Consider the following 19,936-nt stretch of genomic DNA (forward strand, 5'->3'; position numbering starts at 1 on the left):
TGGCACACATCTTTAATCCCAGGACTCTGGAGACAAAAGTAGGAGGATCGCAGTGAACTCAAGGCCATCCAGAGACTACATAGTGAATTCCAGGTCAGTCTGGGCTAGAGTGAGACCCTGCCTGGAAAAAAAAAAGTACAATAAGGAGCCAAGAACAAGACTAGATAGCTGTTTATTCTTGCTCCTTTTCAACACTATAATGAAGGTCCTAAGCAACATAATAAAAATAGGTGGGAAAGGATAGTGATGAATGGAAATTAAACTATTAAGAATAGAAGATAGGGGCTGGAGAGATGGCTTAGCGGTTAAGCGCTTGCCTGTGAAGCCTAAGGACCCCGGTTCGAGGCTCGGTTCCCCAGGTCCCACGTTAGCCAGATGCACAAGGGGGCGCACGCGTCTGGAGTTCGTTTGCAGAGGCTGGAAGCCCTGGCGCGCCCATTCTCTCCTCTCCCTCTATCTGTCTTTCTCTCTGTGTCTGTCGCTCTCAAAGACAGAAAGAAAGAAAGAAAGAAAGAAAGAAAGAGAGAGAGAGAGAGAGAGAGAGAGAGAGAGAGAGAAAGAAAGAAAGAAAGAAAGAAAGAAAGAAAGAAAGAAAGAAAGAAAGAAGATAGGACTGTCTATCTAGAAAACTCAGGAGAATCAACTGAAAAATTATTAAAGCCAGTAAGAGAGTTTACTATGTGGTCCAATATAATCAATCATATGTAAAAATCAAGTGCCCAGTGCAAATTATGACATTGCACACAGTTTATATTTTGAATTAAAAATGTACAGATATAGTTGAAGTTCCTTATGTACTTCTTCCTCATTTCACTCAACTATCTCCACCCCCTTCTATAGGCACTGTCATGCATCCAGAGTTTTATTTCTAGGTATGCCTTTTAAGTATTACCACATATGTGTATGTCCTTTAATAGATATGCATATAACTATTCCTAAATAAAAATAAGATATATATACATAATTTGCACATTGAAAGTTTCATATATAGATTATATAGGATGTAAATACATGTATATCACTCTGTAACTTGAATTTATACATTACTGTGTTAAGACTTGTCCAAAGATAAGATATTTGTACATGTATATGGTGTTCTTTCTCATTATTTGGAAGCAGTGTAGCTAAATAGCTTTTTAAATTATTTTTTTATTATTGACAACTTCCATAACTACAGACGATAAACCATGACAATTCCCTCCCCTTTTACTTTCCCCTTCACAACTCCACTCTCCATCATATTCCCTCCCCCTTTAAATCAGTCTCTCTTTTATTCTGAAGTGATCATCTTTTCCTCCTATTATACTGGCCTTGTGTAGGTATTGCCAGGCATTGTGAGGTCATGGATATCCAGGTCATCTTGTGTCTGAAAGAGTGCAGACCCTACCCTTCTTTTGGCTCTTACGATCTTCCTGCCACCTCTTCTACAATGGACCCTGAGCCTTAGAAGGTATGATGGAGATATTTCAGTGCTGAGCACTCCTCTGTCACTTCTTAGGACTATAGTGCCTTTTGAGCCATCCCAGAGGTCACTGCCATCTGAAAAGAGAAGTGTCTCTAACCGAAAGTAAGAGTAGCATAATATATGGGTATGAGCATTAAGAGAAGGGCTTACTGAACAGTTTGGTGAGCATAATATATGAGTTTAGCCAGACACCACAGACATAACACCCCTAGGGCTCATGAGTTCTCCCTTCACAGGCTTTCAGTATCAGGCATGTATTCCCTCCCATGGAGCAGACCTCCAGTCCCATTAGAGAGCTATTAGTTCCCCTCATAACAGACATGCCAATATTGCACCTGTTGACTCATTTGGTCTGGCAGGCCCGACTTAAGGCTTGCAGTATCCCTGTTGTTTATCTTCACTGATGACTTCTCTCTCTCCCATGGAGCTGCATACAGCATAGCTTTTCCAGCATTCTGTCAGCTGGTCTCCACAGAGGAGGTTTCAGCTCAGCTCCAGCGAGAGTTCTCAGTGACCTTGCAACCCAAGCATGTGGAATCTTCAGCAATAGGGTCTCACCATCTATTTCTAATGGGAAACCAAGAGCTTCAGCAATGACCTGATATTTTGGGGGCATCAGGGACCTCCATGTCCAACAACTCACTGGAAAGTATCCATCCCTGGCACTGAAAAGTTTCTAGTAACAATCTATGGCTTCTGGATGCGCCATTGTCCAAAAAAAGTAGGTTTCCATATGACTTATTCATACCTCTTAATTAACCCTCCCTCCCTCCACCCTTCTTCTAATCAATCTAAAGAACTTTTTTGAAAAATATCATTTCTTCTAGGAATATATATGTTAAGTAAAAACTATATTTCAAGGAGCATACAGGTTAAAGACAAGCATCACAGTATTAGCACAGTACAGCTTGGAAATAAGTTCAGTGGCCATGAGAAGAAAAGAAATTAAGGAAATTATGGCACAGCTATAATACAAAGATGATTTTACATTACTTAGAATTTAGCAAATCTATGTGCAATGATATAGAAAGATTTCCAAGACAAACTAAAATGCAAACAGTATCACCCTGTAAATGTTAACAGTTGAAACTATGTATTAGAAACCACACAGGTTTAACAATGAAGAACAAAATGAGAACAAGAAGAGCATAATCTATTCATTTTGAAGTCACATATGTTAGTAAATGCTTTTTAGAAAAAGTGTTAACATTGGGCACCTTTCAGTAAGTGCATGAATGGTTTGGGGGAGGTAACAGCGACTGTTTTTACTACCTTTGTTAGATTTTTATGACTGAGGTCTTTGAGTTATGTATTTGTAGATAAACTGATGATGCATGAATAAATACAGGACAGAGAAGAAAAAGTGATCAAGAAGGATAGACAAGGCCAGTTCCCAGGCCATGCAACCCAGTGTCACTGAATTTTACATTTTATTTATGCTTTGCTCTTTTTTTTATGAGAGACAGAGACAGAATTGATACACCAGGGCCTCCAGCCACTGCAATCAAACTCAAGATGTATGCACCACCTTGTGTGCATGTGCGACCTTCTGCTTTTGCATCACCTTCTGTGTCTGGCTTATGTGGGATCTGGAGAGTCAAACATGGGTCCTTAGGCTTCGCAGGCAAGCACCTTAACCATTAAGCCATTTCTCCAGGCCCCCCTTTTTAAAATAATATTTCACTTAGTTATTTGCAGAGAGAGCTAGAGAGAAGAGAGACAGGAAAATGTGTGCTCCAGGGCCTCCAGCTGCTGCAAGATGCATGTGCCACTCTGTGCAACTGGCTTTATGTGGGTACTGGGGAATCGCACTGAAGTTGTTAGACTTTGCAGGCAAGTGCCTTAACCTCTGAGCCACCTCTCCATCCAATTTATGCTTTTCTTTTTTATTTATTTGAGAGAGAGAGAGAATGGACATGCCAGGGCCCTCAGCCACTGCAAACAAACTCCAGATACATGCACGCCTTTTGTGCCCATGTGCAACATTGCGCGCTTGCGTCACTGTGCGTCTGACTCAAGTGGGACCTAGAGATTCGAACGTGAGTTCTTAGGCTTTGCAGGCAAGCCCCTTAACTGCTAAGCTATCTCTCCAGCCCTGCTTTTCTTAATATTTGTTGTATTTGAGTACAGGAAAATAAGACAAGCTGTTGTAACAAACTTACCGACAGCTTTTAGTGTTTTGGGACGGAAAACACAACCACGGAAATTCAGTCGCAGCACATTTAGACGCCACTTCTGCAAGGTTGACACCACACATTTATCTGAAACATTCTTCACGGTGGAAAAATCAATCTACAAAGGATACGTACGGGTCAATAAAAATGAGAGCTTTTTTTTCATGTAAAAACTTAAATATTTTAAAGCATAAATACTAAAACCTTTTTATCATATCACTTTCAAGCAGAGAAAAAGAGACTAAACTATTATAGGTATTGTATTTAATATGCAAATTTCATAAAATAAAGGACATACAAACATACTTCCAAAAATTATCTGAGTTGGAGTACAAGGCTGGAGAGATGGCTTAGCGGTTAAGGCGCTTGCCTGTGAAGCCTAAGGACTCCTGTTCAGCTCTCCAGGTCCCATGTAAGCCAGAGGCACAGTGACATACGCATGCGAAGTCACATATGCACACAAGGAGGTGCACAAATTTGGGATTTGACTGCAGTGGCTGGAGGCTCTGGCATGCCAATTCTTTCTCTCTCGCTTGCGCACTCTCTCACATAAAAAAATGCCAGTCTGGGGCAGCTTGCAGCAGAGGATTGAGACTGGGCATGGGTCCTCGCGGGGCGTTTGTGGGCGGGGCCGGGCAGGGGCGGCAGGTCCCCGCATCTGGGGCTGCGCTCCCTGGTGGGGAGCCATGCATCAGAAGCTGCTCAAAAGCGCACACTACATCGAGCTGGGCAGCTACCAGTACTGGCCGGTCCTGGTGCCCCGCGGCATCTGCCTGTACACCTGCGAGCAGATCCCCACGTCCCTCAAAGACAACCCGAACATCACGGACGGCTACCGGGCCTACCTGCCTTCCAAGCTGTGCATCAAAAACTTGTTTATTTTATCTAATGAGACAGTAAACATCGGGAGTCACTTGCTGGGTTTCTTCCTCGTCTTCACCCTGGGAATCTATGACATGACCTCTGTGTTACCCTCAGCAAGCGCATCCGGAGAAGAGTTTGTATTTGTTCTCTTTGTCTTTTCTGCTTCCAGGTCTGCATGCTCTGTTCAGTGGGCTCTCCCCGTCCACCCCCCGTCACCCCCCCCCCATCGGCCAGAAAATATAAAGTGTCAAAGATGGATGGCATTAGATTATGCAGGAATTTCTATTGGAATTTTGGGCCGCTATGTCTCAGGAGTATTTTATGCATTTCATTGTAATAATTACTGCGCCCGGTGTACTTGATCGCGGTGCTGGCTGTGATCCTGGCGGTGTTCTTTGCGCAGATCCATGTGTTACCTCACACAGCGGTGGCGGAGGCTCCGTTCAGTCATCTGTTCTGTTTCAGGATATGGCCTCATCCCTACTCTACACAGCGTCTGGCTCAATGGAGGAATCAGTGTTCCTATTGTACAGGATTTTGCACCACGTGCAGTTGTGATGTATGTGATTGCTCTTCTTGCTTTCCTGTTCTACGTTTCCAAAGTTCCAGAACGGTACTTCTCAGGACAGCTAAACTACCTCGGATCAAGCCACCAGAGGTGGCACCTCCTTGCAGTGGTGATGTTCTATTGGTGGTATCAGTCAACTGTGTACATCATGCAGTGCAGGACAGTAAGCCTTGTCCTGACTATGTTTCACATTTGTGAGTTCAGGTATGGCCACCTGGTGAAGTCAGTGGTTAAGCAATATACAGCGGGGAATTGTAGACCCACTATTTTCAAGGTTCCATTATTTTCTCCTTTTTCCTCTTGTTTAATGTATCATAATGCTTTATAAGAGTGGGAAAATTTACTTGGGGATCTGCAGTCGTAACTGCTGTACAACCCTTAAAACTATGAGCTGCCTGTACAGAGCCGAAATCAGACAGTGGTCATAAAAGCATGTAGACAGCAACAATGACTGTGGCCAGTGTGGAAGAAAGATTCACTTTACTTAACGCCAGTTTAATTTTCCTAGGAAGAGCTCATCTCTGGAGTCATCCTGTATGATTACTTCAATAGAAGATATTTTCATTCAGTTATAAATTTAAGTGCCTAATAAAGGCATGGGTTGTTACAGAGCCTGTTTATTACAAGATAATGAGAAACTGGCACTTGAATTATTTCCTTTAGCTACATTTTTTTTTTCCTTAGCAACATTGCATTTTTTTCTTTGCCAGGGAAAAACTTAAGTCTTTTAAGAGTATTGAGAAGAGGAAAGAAACATACATTGATTTTTTTATAATAGATAGTTGAGCAAGAAACTAAGGATGTGACTAAGCAACAAATTCTGTGCTCTAATAACCAAGCACCAGCCACCTAATCCTTTGAATTCCAGATATTTAATTCCATATTACAACTGAATTCTTGAGACTGAATTTTGATCCCAAAAATTCCAGAATTACTTTCATGTCTAAATTTGTAGTCCTACGTTTCTTGATGATGGGGTCCCAACTGTGTGGGTGATGCTCTCAAGGCCACAGGGTCAGATGGCCCTGTCTTGAACCGGAACTGAACCTTACAGACCCATCATGCATTATCCTACTGATGGTGATATGATTCACCTGTGCTCCAGTCCTGTTTACACATGTATTTCCATACGTATAGTACATATCAACACTATAAAATTCAGATCTGAAACATTAAACTTGTGTTTATGGTAATGGATCTCACTGTCCTATCACACTGTAACTTTCATCTTTGGTCTCTCCATGTGCATAAATTAAACCCTTTACATCGTTCATAAAAACTTACATTGAGCAAGACCATCAAATTTCAGAATGAATTAACTACATGTTTTAAATATTCATATGTTCTCAGAAAAGTGGATTGAACTGTATACTGTTTTTTTAAGACATTGAAGCTTATTCCAAAAATGCCTTTTATACATCCAGTGTTAAGAAAGTTAATGTGCCTTGGTTATGCATCTGGAAAGATTTTACTTCTTTTTAGGGTAGTATTTTTGAAACACAAATTCTCTAGGCTAGTGTCTGGCAAGGAGCACGTCCTCCTGGTCACCTCTGGCAGGGCCTGCACACTGTGCCCAGGGCAGATGGAATGCCACGGTGAGAATGGCTGTCACACTTCAGTGTCACCACACGTTCAGTTCATATGCTGAGTGTTGTAAGATGGACTTGGAGGGGTGACATGGGGTATTTCTCCCAAAGCATCCTTTATTGACTTACACGATGCCACTCCTAAATACACATTTTGGGCAAAAGAGGTATCTAGTTAAGTTTAAAATGAGGGGAGGGCTGGAGGGGTGGCTTAGCAGTTAAATCATTTGTCTGCAAAGCCAAAGGACCCAGGTTCAATTCCCCAGGACCCACGTTAGCCAGATGTACAAGGTAACACACGCATCTGGAGATTGTTTGCAGGGCCTGGAGGCCCTGGAGCGTCCATTCTCTCTCTCTTTGTCTGTCTTTCTTCCTCTTTCTCTCTGTCAAATAAATAAATAAATAAATATTTTTAAAACTGGGGGGAATGTCAAGTCATTTTAGGTTTGGAGCCAGTTTTATTATAAATTGTACTCAAAATGTATGGAATTCTGCATACAATATAAAAAAGAGTATACTTGGATTTTAAATTACTATTTCTTCTGACTATGGGGAAATGTAAGCATTTCAGCATTCTCTGAAAACATTAACTATCATGAAAAAATGATCATCTCATTTTTATCTTTACTACGATGCATTTGTTATAAAAGAATGACTATGTATTGCTGTCAACTGTAATAACGTCTGTGTCAGTATTTGTTGACCACCTATTGTGTGTATAGCACTACTGATAAATTTTAAAACATTAACATTAAAGAACATTTAAGTTACCTACAAAAAAAATGACAGTCTGTTGGGCTTGCTTCAATTTAAAAAAAAAAAAGTATAGTACATTAAGATAAAAAAAGAAACATTAAAGGCTTTCAAAAAATCCGTGGATCAAACCCCTATGCATGCAAGATAAACACTCTCTCACAGATTCCACTGAGACTTGGTGTATGAGCTAACATCATTCTGTCTGTGAAACCATATGTAAAACAGTATGATGATATCAGGGCTGGAGAGATTTCTTAGCTGTTAAGGCACTTGCTTGTGAAGCCTAAGGACCCAGGTTTGATTTCCCAGGCCCCACGTATGCCAACCGCACAAGGTGGTGCTTGCATCTGGACTTCGTTTGCAATAGCTAAAGGCTCTGGTGTGCCCATTCTCTCTGTCTTTCTCTCTCTCTCAAACAAATAAAATATGTTTAATTCTTTAAAAAAAATACAGTATGATGAGATGAATAAACAGAAAGCTAAGAAAATCTGGAACAAAAAGTATTCTATAATGCCATATAATTTTGTGACTATAAACCATTTACCTTTCTCCTATTTGCCTGTAGGCACTAACAATCATACATGTATATAGATGAATGAGGTCCAAGATGTTCACTGAATAATTTGACTAACAAGAAGAGGAAATAACCAAAATGTCATCCAAAATGGCTGATTTAGTCTTGATGGACTTCATAATAATACAACCTGGGCAGAAACTAAATTTAGTCAAGAAAAACCAACTTAGATAAAAACGAAACCTAAACCAACAGAGCCCAACTATTACTGTCTAACTAAATCCAGAGACAAAATTCCCCAAATCTAGAGAATTAAACAACCCTTTGTGAATATTACTTCTTTTTAAAAAAAAAAAAAATTTATTTATTTGAGAGCGACAGACACAGAGAGAAAGACAGATAGAGGGAGAGAGAGAATGGGCACGCCAGGGCTTCCAGCCTCTGCAAAAGAACTCCAGACGCATGTGCCCCCTTGTGCATCTGGGTAACGTGGGACCTGGGGAACTGAGCCTCGAACCGGGGTCCTTAGGCTTCACAGGCAAGCGCTCAACCGCTAAGCCATCTCTCCAGCCCTGAATATTACTTCTTGATGCCAGTCTTTTTGGTGAGAGTTGCTTCCTAGGACTCAGAATTTTATTATTAAAAAGAAGCAGAAATCCTGTGCTGCCATTTAGGGAAAAAGCAAACAGCAGATCTGACATTTCCTTATAAATATTTAGTAATTAAGAGCACATATACTCAGACAGTTAAAGTTTGAATTCTAACCCAACCATTTAATAATGAGGGCCATTATTTAACTAAGCTTTTTTTTTTTTCCATCTCTAGGAGAAAACTAACCATGTCTAGCTTGGATAGTAATGGATAAGTTGAGGAAATATAAGTAAAGAAAAATGTTAAACTTGGTATTCCTAGGACAAAAATGCACAATGCACAATCAAAGCCTGTTAGAAACTCAGCACACCTCTATGCATGCAAGCCACATACACTCTGGTATTTTCTAATATGAACTTCTGGGCTTTTACTTTGCTATTCTTTTCCTGGAACTATTTTTATAACCTCCAATATGCCTATGCTTCTCATTCCAAAGAGACACTGGGAAGAGAATTTAGTCAACAATAAAAGCATGCAGGGCTGGAGGGATGGCTTAGCAGTGAAGGTGTTTGCCTGCAAAGCCAAAGGACCCAGGTTCAATTCCCCAGAACCCACGTTAGCTAGATGCACAAAGGGACACACACATCTGCAGTGGCTAGAGGCTCTGGTGTGTCAATTCTCTCTTTCTCTCTTCCCTCTCTCTCTCTCTCTCTCCCTCTCTCTCTCTCTCTCTCCCTCCCTCCCTTCCTTCCTCTCTCTTTCTCTGTCAAATAAATAAATAAATTTTTTTTAAAAAAAGCATGCATTGGGCTGGAGAGATAACGGTTAAGCGCTTGCCTGTGAAGCCTAAGGACCCCGGTTCAAGGCTCAATTCCCCAGGACCCACGTTAGCCAGATGCACAAGGGGGTGCACGTGTCTGGCGTTCGTTTGCAGAGGCTGGAAGCCCTGGCCTGCCCATTTTCTCTCCCTCTCTCTCTCTCTCTCTCTCTCTCTCTCTCTCTCTCTCTCCATCCTTCTCTCTCTCTCAAATAAATAAATAAAAATAAACAAAAAAAATTTTAAAGCATGCATTGTCCCCCAAGAATTGACTTGTTTCTTGCGTGAGACTATGACCTCTAACAACTGTAAATGTTTATGCCACCAGTGTTCAGTGGTTGTCATTTTCCCTGTTATCTAAAGCTCAGTCACTATCCAATTTCATCATCCCACTTTATTGATCATGATTTGAAAAGTAATGACATCCTTTGCTAAGATTGGTTTGTGCATGGGTGGCCTGGCACCATTTATACAATCTCTAAAACTTTCGCCTAGAAACAAAGGAGAGGAGGCTGAGAAGGGGCTGTGGATCCATAAGTCAACTCAGCATCTCACCAGAGTACCATCCAGTCCTTGACTACTGTTCTGTTCTTGCTCTGTGTAACACTGGGCAAGAAGAGAATTGATTTCCACCCTAAGTAAATTAGATATGTATGTCTTTCATTTTTAGTTTAAGGAAGTTACTGTCAACTTGTGCCTGTAATAGACTGTCTGGGTGGGATTTAAAAACAGATTACTGCTTACTACTCCCTGAGTATCTGACTCAGCAAGCCAGGGGTGGAGCCTGAACATGTGTATTGCCAACAAGTTCCTTGAGTGTTGCTGATGCTACTGGTCCCAGGACCACACTCAGAGAGCCACTGGTTTCAAGTACTAAATCGCTTACTTATGTGACAGATGTTTGGCGTTGTTGTTCTCCTCCCCTTTGGAAAACCCGTATAGGAGAGAAAATGAACACAAATGCTATGAAGGAGAAGTAATGTTGCAATATTAAGACTAGGGCAGACCATGCAGGATCCTGACAAGAAGTAGAAAAGGCAGAACTTGTGCCCAGAGATGTTGCTGGAAAAACGAGGGAGAGAATATAAGCACATGGCAGTGAAGAACAAAGCCAGAGCAGGACATTCCTCTGCCTCTGTGAATTTCCCATGCCATCGCTGTACGTGGCCTTCATCTCTCTGCCTTTGGGAGCCTTCAAATGCAGCCCAATGATAAGAAGCATTTCAGCACAAATAATTGCTTTGTGCCAGATGTAATGCCACACATCTTTAATCCCGGCACTCTGGAGGCTGACGTAGGAGAATCACTGTGAGTTCAAGGCCACCCTGAGATTGCATAGTGAATTCCAGGTCAGTCTGAGCTAGAGAGATATCCTACCCCCCCCCAAAAAAAAAAAAACAGAAAGCATGGAGAAATTTAAATGAAATGAGTGCATGGATGTTCAAAACTTGGCTAAGGGCTGGAGAGATGGCTTAGCAGTTAAGGTGCTTGCCTGTGAAGCCTAAGGACCTAGGTTTTCTTTCCCAGTACCCACATATGCCAGATGCACAAATTCACGTCTATGGAATTCATTTGCAGTGGCTGGAGGCCCTGGCACACCTATTCTCTCTTTCTCTTTCTCTCTTAAATAAATAAGTAATAAATAAATAAAATATTTAAATAAAAATTGGTTAAGACTAAAATCTTAAGAGCTTAAACTTTTGACTAAATATATTATCACCATTGTGATATCAATGTTATAGTCTATCACTTAGCCTTGCACACTCAGAGTTCATATAAACTCCAGGCTTCATCCAGCTTACATACCATCAGCCAAGTAAACTTGGGTAATTCTTTCTCATTTTAGAACCAACTCTTATAAATTATGATATATGAAAAGGGCTGGGGAAATGGCTTAGTGGTTAAGGTGTTTGTCTGCAAAGCCTAAGGACCATGGTTTGATTTCCCAGGACCCACATAAGCCAGATGCACAAGGGGCACATGTGTCTGGAGTTCATTTGCAGTGGCTGGAAGCCCTGGCGTGCCCATTCTCTCTCATTGCCTCTTCTTCTCTCTCTCTTTCTTTCAAATAACTAAATAAATAAAATAAAGGCATGAGCCACCATTCCTGCCTTAAAAAAAAAAAGAAAAATTTTAAAAAAGGTCATTTCAGACTACACATTCCAAACTTTTTCTTTCTCATAGTCAAGGATTCAACATTCAGTCTGTGCTCAGGAAAAGGTACACAGTAATGATGAAACCAGCATGAGATATAAACTATTCAATAAAATGAGGTTTTATTTCAATCCAAAAATAACACTCAGTTTATATCTTACCATCTAGACTTTGAAATATTAATGTATACCTTAAAATAATATATTACCTTTATTTCTTCCCATAGGCTTATGCCTACATACACACAGAAAGCAGTACTTACTACTGGCAGCCACAGAAGGAAGAGGAAAGGAGCAAGGAGCAGGGAAGGAGGCAGTCCATTCACCACTAAGAACCACATAAAGTGTCACATATTCATTCCGTGTGTAACAACTTACAGAATTCCACAGGGAGCCTCTCTGTATCATCGACATCCAGGAGCGGTTAACCTGACCACATGTTACTGTATCTCTTAAACTCAGGTACAAGAAAATCTAAATGCAAAAAAGAAAACATAATTTTTAATAATACATGCATTTTGATGAAGCTTTTCCACTAACCTTTAAGGTGTGTTAATGGCAACATAATCCATATATTATGAAATTACAAGTTTAATGCTCCAATTTTATCTAAAGGTAGGAATTTCATCTGAAGTACAGGAATTTATATGTAGATGCCTTCTTTCACATTATATAATGATCCTTTAAAAAAAAAAAAGAATTGTGCACTTTTCTTACAGTGAGCTAAACCCTTTGCTGAATCAAAGAGCTCTGTAATGCAGTTTATTTCATGGTTCTCTATAGTCATTTCCTACCATACCACTTAAAGGATGATTATAAGTTTAAGAAAATATCTTGTACATGTTAATCTGAGAATGTTTCTTAAAAGTTACATGTAAACTGTGCTTTGACCATGATCTGAATACAGTACCAAACTATAAACTCTATAATACAATCTCTTTTTGTAGTTCTCTACAACCTTTGTTTAGTACTGAGTTTCAGAACATCTGGGAACATGATCAGGTGGTCCTTTTATTGAACAGTTGAAAGTTGGTGAGGAAATAAGAATGTTTATTTTATGTATGAAGGAGGAACTCTGTAGAAAACTAGTGATTTCTTTAAATAGTAGCTGACATGCAAAAATTCATAATTGTCCAACTGAAATAAGAAAGACAGGGAGGGAGGGGGGACTTAATAGGATGGTATTGTATATGTGTGAGTAGAAGAACACATTAACAGGGGTGAAAAAGCCTAAGTGAGGTCAGGGGAAGAGATTGTGTAAAGAAAGGTGGAGGGAGAGCTAACCAAAATCTAACAGGATATAAATAAGTCATGTGGAAATCTATTTTTTTGGACAATGGAACACTCAGAAGCCATAGATTGTTACTAGACTATTTTCAGTGTCAGGGATGGGATACCTTCCAGTGAGTTATTAGCCAGGGAGGTTCCTGATGCCCCTAAAACATTACAGGCCATTGCCAAGGCCCTTGGTTTCTACCAGGAATAGATGGTAAGACCCTTCTGCTGAAGAATCTACATGCTTGGGCTACAAGGTCACTGAGAAATCCTGCTGGAGCTTAGCTGAAAACTTCTTTCATGTAGACCAGCTAACAGAAAGCTGGAAGCCATTCTGCATGTAGCTCAATGGGAGAGAGAGGAAACCAGTGAAGATACTCAACAGTGGACACTACAAGACTTAAATTTGGACAGCTAGGCCAAATGAGCCAATGGGTATAACAGTGGCATGTCTGTTATGTGGGAAACCAACAGCTCTCTAATTGGACTGGAGGCCTGCTCCATGGGAGGGAATATATACCTGATACTGAAAACCTATGGTGGTGGAAGTCATGAGCCCTAATATATATATATATATATATATATTGTGCTCACTAAACTTCCCAGTAAGTACTTTTCTTATATATTAATGGTACTCTCACTTTTGGTTAGAGAAGCTTCTATTTTCAGATGGTGGTGACCTTGGGATGACTCAGAAGTCACCATAGTGCTGAGAAGAAGTGACAGAGGAGTCCTCAGTACTGAAACATCTCTATCATACCTTCCAAGGCTCAGCGTCCATTGTGGAAGAGTAAAGAATAAGAGCCAAAGGAAGGGTAGGACTCCTTACAATGTGCTTTTCCAGACACAAAATGGCCTGGATATCCATGACCTCACAGTGCCTGATACTATCTACACAGGACCCTCATAGTAGGAGGAAAAGATGATGACATCAAAATAAAAGAGACTCACTGGGCGTGGTGGTGTACGCCTTTAATCCCAGCACTCGGGAGGCAGAGATAGGAGGATTTCCATGAGTTCAAGGCCACCCTGAAACTCCATAGTGAATTCCAGGTCAGCGTGGGCTAGCTCCATAGTGAATTCCAGGTCGCCTGGGCTAGAATGAGACCCTACCTTGAAAAACCAAAATAAATAAATGAGACTGATGGGGGGGGGGGCGGGTATGGAAAATGGAGTTGTAAAGGGGGAAGAGAGAGGGGAGGGAATTACCATGGTTTAATGTCTATAGTTATGGAAGATGTCAATAAAAAAAAAAAAAGAAGAAGAATGGAGGACAAGCTACATCCAAGAAAGCTGACCACAAAGGGTTAGTACCCACAATGTAGAAGAACTTCATGAAAATGAACTCTGTTCTGGCCAAGCCAGCACTCTGGACTTATTTGTTAGGTTAGCTGGATAATAATGCATTTCATATGGAAATTCTTGCTTATAAACCCAATGAAAAACAAACAGAAATAAGACCAGACACAACTGGCCTTGTGGAGGGAATCAAGTCACAGTATAAACACCTAAAATTAGACAAGAGTCATGTATCACATAAAAATGTGATTGTGGGCACCAACAAATACCAATTGCACTTCCTCCTTAGCAATTGCCTAGCATTAAGTACACCAATGTGTGCTCATCAAGTTATCCTGCAAGGACTAAGCTCTAAAGCAAACATCAAACTGAAGAATGAGTTCCCTTCAGCTCAAGATACTGACAGTTCTTGAGGATTGTAGAATAAGGAAAAGAGGGAACGAGAAAGGCATTCCTGTGAAAAGCTGATTTTCTTTCCATTAAATCAACAACTTTGTTCTGGTATCTCTGTCTATCCAGTGACTGAGTGGGGACCCATTAGTGAGTTCTGCAACCAGGAGAGCATTCTCAAAGTGGGAGAATGGGAAAGGGTTCCTTGGCTTGGTGTAATATAAAATGCAATAAGACATTAAAAGGCTACTTTGGGCCCATTGCACATTAGGTGCCTATGTCACAATGGTCAGAGGCTTGAGCCTCTGACAGGAATGACAGGGGGAGGATCTGGGTCCCTTCCCCTTCTTAGAGGTATCAGAGCTGAACAAAGAAGGCACCTGTCACAGGTGTAGGTAACGAACCAAGGAGGGTGTCAGGGCCCAAGCAAAGTGAAGAGACTGTCCCTTAGGGGACTGCACAGTACAAATGTCCAAGTGGAAATGGAAGGAGGCAAGTCCGCCCAAGGTATTGGGCATGGCAAAGAATATGGGAGCGAAACTTCATGCAGACCAGCATAGGGGTAAAAGCTTATGTAAACAGAAAAGTGATGTAAACAAAGAAAGGGGACCCAGAACACCCAGAAAGATGACTAAGCAGGGTGCCATACTGGGGTTAGCTTAGATGGGTGAGGAGTGAATTTTCTTAGATGCTGAGAGGCCAGCCTCTGTTGTATGTGAGAAAGAGAGAGTAGTAAAAGTGATTGTCATAGGAAATATATCCAGGCCATAAAGATCAAATAAATAAAAATATTAGAAAATTGAAAGAATAGGAAATTAGGAGCAGGATACTTATATAAGTATGAAGAAATGGACTTTGAAAAGGACTGGAATTGGGTATTGGTATGAAGTTGTGACTTTTAACATACACAGAATTGCTTCTGATCAAGGAATTCACTTCATAGCAAAGAAATGTATCAATGGCCACAGGTTCAGAAAATTCTCTGGTCTATGTTCTCTACCACCCTGAAGCAGCTAGTTTTATAGAACAGTAGAATGAGATTATGAAGCCCCAGTTCTAGTGTCAACATAGGTGATAATACCTTATAGGGCTGGCACAGTGTTCTCCAAAAGACTGTATGTGCTCTGGGCCAGCATCTCATGCTGAAGTTGAATGTGTTTCCCCCATAGTCAGGATCCACTGGTCGAGAAATCAGGAAGCTGTAAACCACTAGCAAAAATTTTGCTTCCTATTCCTCTAACCTTATTCAGTTGGCTCATTATATAAGGAATACTCCTATAAATATTGTCTACAGGTCTTCACTCCAAAATAAGAGTTAGTTCACCAGGATGTAAAATGATGATTTACTGAATTTGATAACTTATTACCACCTTTCCACTCTAAGCCTCAGAATCAATGGGCAAAGAAGGGAGTTACAGTGCTGCATTAACTGGTCATGTCTGTCACTCTCAAATAAAATAAATAAATAAGAAGAAAGTGGACTATCCTTCAATGATAAAGGTAGGGAAAAGTATACCTGGAACACGGGAGATGCACTGGGACATCTCCAGTGTTACCATGTTGTGCAATGCTAATATAAAGGAAAGCTACAACAACCCAATGTAAGTACAACTCCAAATGGCCCAGACCCTTCAGGAGTTATTAAGGTTTGGATCACTGTACTGGGTTAGGAACCAGGACCACCTGTGGTGCTTAATGAAGACAGTGGGATTGCAAAATAGGTCATAGATGAATGTTGTTGAAAATACCACTGCAGCTGCATGATCAGTGACTCCTAACTTTGTGTGTTAGATTTTTCATCACTGTGACAAATGCACAAGGAAAACAACTTAAGGCGGAAGATTTAGCATGGCTCACAGTTTCAGAGGCCTCAGTCCATCCATTGCTGGTGGCCTGTGGCGAGGCAGAACATATGATGAAGCAAAGGTTCTTACCTTATGGTGACTGGAAAGCAGAGAGAGACAAAGAGGGACAAAGAGGCCCAGGACAAGGTGTAGCACTGTCCCCATGTCTGAAAGTTTCAACTGCTGGTGGACTAGATCAGCTTTTAATATGTGAGTCTTTTGAGGGGAGCTTCATGTCTAACTACAATGCTATTTTATGAACATACATGAAATTGTCCACAGCAGTACCCTTCCTTTCCTCCTCCTGTTTCTTCATATTGTGTAACATAAGATAAACTGACTTTATGCCATTAATTCCATATAATAGTATTAAGGATAAAAGTAAACATATTCAAGTATTTTCTCTACTATTCTGGAAAGAAGTTGCTACATTTCTAGTTATACATAGGACAGTCATATCATTTTAGCCAGAATTATGACTTTGTTGTCTTTAGAGATTAAGTATGGTTTAAGAAGAGGTTTATGGGTGCCAAGCTGTCTAAGTGAACACGTATAACTGTTAATCTATGTGCTGCAAATGAGTGGGTCATGAGGCCTGCATATTCACTTATACATTAATGCTGAGTATGCCTGTGCGAGATTACTATTTGAATCAGTAAATTGGGTAAACAAGATTTCCCTTCAGAATGTGTATGGATCTCATCCAACCCACTGTTAGACTAAAGAAAAAAGACTGAATTAAGAAAGAATTGCTGGGCTGGAGAGATGACTCAGCAGTTAAGATACTTGCTTGCAAAGCCTAATGGCCCAGGTTCAATTCCCCATGTAAAGGCAGATACATAAGTAACATGTGCATGTGGAGTTAGTTTGCAGTGGTGAAAGGCCCTAGTGTGCTCACTCACTCTCTCCTTGCAAATAAATAAAAAATATTAGAAAGGGAAAAGAAAGAATCAGAATTGCTTTCTCTCTCTGTCTTTGACTTAAAGTTGGGACATAAGTCTTCTGCCTTTGGACTTGTATTTGAGGTAGAATTTATACCAAAGGCTTTGTTCTCTTGGTTCTAGGGCCTGTTGACTCTACTGGGTCTCCAGTACCATAACTGAAAGATCTTGTGTTTCTTAGCCTCATAAATCAGGAGTCAGTTTCTTAGAGTATATGCACATGTACACACCATTGGTTTTGTAGGTTAGCTTTCTTATCATTTTGACAAAATACCTGAGGACTTAGGAGAGATTTGCCTCAGCTCATTGTCAATTTGTGGTCACTTGGTTCTGTTGTCTCTTAGCTTTTGCTGATGCAGGACACCATGGAAGGGTGTTTTAGAGAAAGCTTCTCACCTCACAAATGGCCAGAGAGGAGAGGGAGGAGGGGAACAGGGACAATAAAATGTACCCTTGAAAGGCATGCCCCTAACAACCTACTTCCACCAAGTACGTTGCAACTCTGTATAAGTGCCGCACGCTAACCGACTGCGCCTCTGGAGCTCCTAGGCTGCAACTCTGAATAGTCCATTAAGATCCATCGATGACGTCAGAGCCCTCAGGATCTAATCACCTTTCAAGGCTTCATTCTAAAGACTGTATACTGGGGACCATGTCTCCAATAAACACATTTTTGAAAGATATCTCATTCGCAAAATACAAATACATATGCAAATTCTGTCTCTCTGAAGAACCCAAGCGGACACAATATACAGCATAGATAACCAGGAATGGGGAATCAGGAAGACCCAGGGTGAGTAATGTGACTCATTATAGTTAGGAGAATAATTTTTTTTTGGGGGGGGGGATCCCAGGATACACAGTTAATGTCTTTCTGAAGATTAAAGGAAATCTTAAAGAAAAAATTCTTGAAATAGGTGATATTTATTAAGTATGATTAATGTGTACATATGCTATTAATTTGGCATTTTCTACATACTTCAGAATAAACTTTTATTGTGTTTTGGCAAGAATTTCCTAAACTTACTTGGCCATGTTATATTATTTCTTACTAGAAATTTTTTTAAAATATTTCTAGGGCTGGAGAGATGGCTTAGCAGTTAAGCGCTTGCCTGTGAAGCCTAAGGACTCTGGTTCGAGGCTCGGTTCCCCAGGTCCCACGTTAGCCAGATGCACAAGGGGGTGCACGCGTCTGGAGTTTGTTTGCAGTGGCTGAAGGCCCTGGCATGCCCATTTTCTCTCTCTCTCTGCCTCTTTCTCTCTCTGTCTGTTGCTCTCAAATAAATAAAAATTAAAAAAAAATAAATAAATAAAAAATAAATAAATAAAATATTTCTGGAGTTATTGGTCTCTAGAATCCAGTGTTTGAATGTTGAGTTATGCTCACTATGAGTCAAACCTCTATGGAATGTATACTCAAAGCAATGCTTTTTATTTCAGGTGCGTGTATGTATGTGCACATGTGTATGCATGAGTGGAGACCAAAGGGCAACCCTGTATGTCATCTTCAGGAATGCCGTTCACCTCCGTTGAGACAGGGTCTGTCGCTGGCCTGGAGTTCTTCAATGAGGCTAGACTAGCTGGTCCATAAGCCCCAAGGAGCCTCTTTCTCCACTTCCCCAGTGCTGGGATTACACACATGGGCCACCAGCCTGGCATCTTCACATGGGTACTAGGAATCAAACTCAAGTCCTCCTGCATGCAAAGTACATCTGGGCTATCTCCCCAGCACCTCAAAGGAATATTTTGATGTTTGATGGCACTTGGGAGACAACATTGCTATAGATGGGATGTTTTTATTCCCCAGAAATATAGATGTTGATATCCATGTGATGAATTCAGAGGTGATACCTTTGGCAGACAATTATGTCATGAAATCAGAGCTCTCGATGATGGGATTAGTGTTTTTATAAGTAAGGACTCCAGTGTTCTTCCTTACCACTTCTGTGATGTGTGCATACATAGGGATGTGGTTGAGTGAGGACAAGGAAGCAGCCTCACTAACACTGGACCCACTAATACCTTGATCTTGGATTTCTGAACCTCCAGAATAGTGAGAAATAAGTTCTATTGTCTCTAAGCCACTCAGTCTATGATATTCTGCTATAGTAGGCCAAATGGACTAAGATGATGGAATGTTTTTAAGATATAGACAAAACATGTCTTTGAGATAAGCCTAATTGGGAGAAAAAAAACCAGATAAATGTAGAGTGGTGACTCAGGCATTGCTAATTAATTACATTTCTCCTTGCTGTGACAAAACATCTGGAAAAAAGCAACTTGGGCTGGAGAGATGGCTTGCCTGTGAAGCCTAAAGACCCTGGTTCGAGGCTTGATTCCCCAGGACCCACATTAGCCATATGCACAAGGGGGTGCATACATCTGGGAGTTTGTTTGCAGTGGCTGGAGGCCCTGGAGAGCCCATTCTCTCTCTCTATCTGCCTCTTTCTCTCTCTGTCTGTCACTCTCAAATAAATAAATAAATAAATAAAAATAAACAAACATTTAAGAGAAAAGCAACTTACGAAGGAAGGACTTGTTTCAGCATCACACAGTGGTGAGGAAAGCTTAGCAGTAGAGCATGAAGCAGCCCAGGAAGCTGAGAGAGATGAGTACTGGGGCTCCGCTGTCTTCCTCCTCTAGGCAGTCCAGGACCAAAGCCTATGAAGTCATGCTTCCTACATGTCCAGTGGGTTTAC

At 40.8% G+C, this 19,936-nt stretch overlaps 1 protein-coding gene and 1 pseudogene across 2 annotated transcripts in view; one reads left to right on the forward strand and one right to left on the reverse strand.

The window, feature by feature from the left end:
- Positions 1 to 19,936, reverse strand: part of Fbxl13 (F-box and leucine rich repeat protein 13) — a 205,543-nt gene that overhangs the window by 122,304 nt on the left and 63,303 nt on the right. For both annotated transcript variants that reach the window (XM_045135824.1, XM_012947562.2), the window contains exons 8-9: positions 11,867 to 11,962; positions 3,628 to 3,757 (exon numbers count right to left, since the gene is read on the reverse strand). In XM_045135824.1, the coding sequence (XP_044991759.1) occupies positions 3,628 to 3,757; positions 11,867 to 11,962 (226 nt within the window). The remainder of the gene's footprint in view (positions 1 to 3,627; positions 3,758 to 11,866; positions 11,963 to 19,936) is intronic.
- LOC101597371 lies at positions 4,326 to 5,288 on the forward strand (annotated as a pseudogene).

The sequence above is a fragment of the Jaculus jaculus genome, chromosome 16 (assembly GCF_020740685.1).
Source record: "Jaculus jaculus isolate mJacJac1 chromosome 16, mJacJac1.mat.Y.cur, whole genome shotgun sequence".
Classification (NCBI taxonomy): Eukaryota; Metazoa; Chordata; class Mammalia; order Rodentia; family Dipodidae; genus Jaculus; species Jaculus jaculus.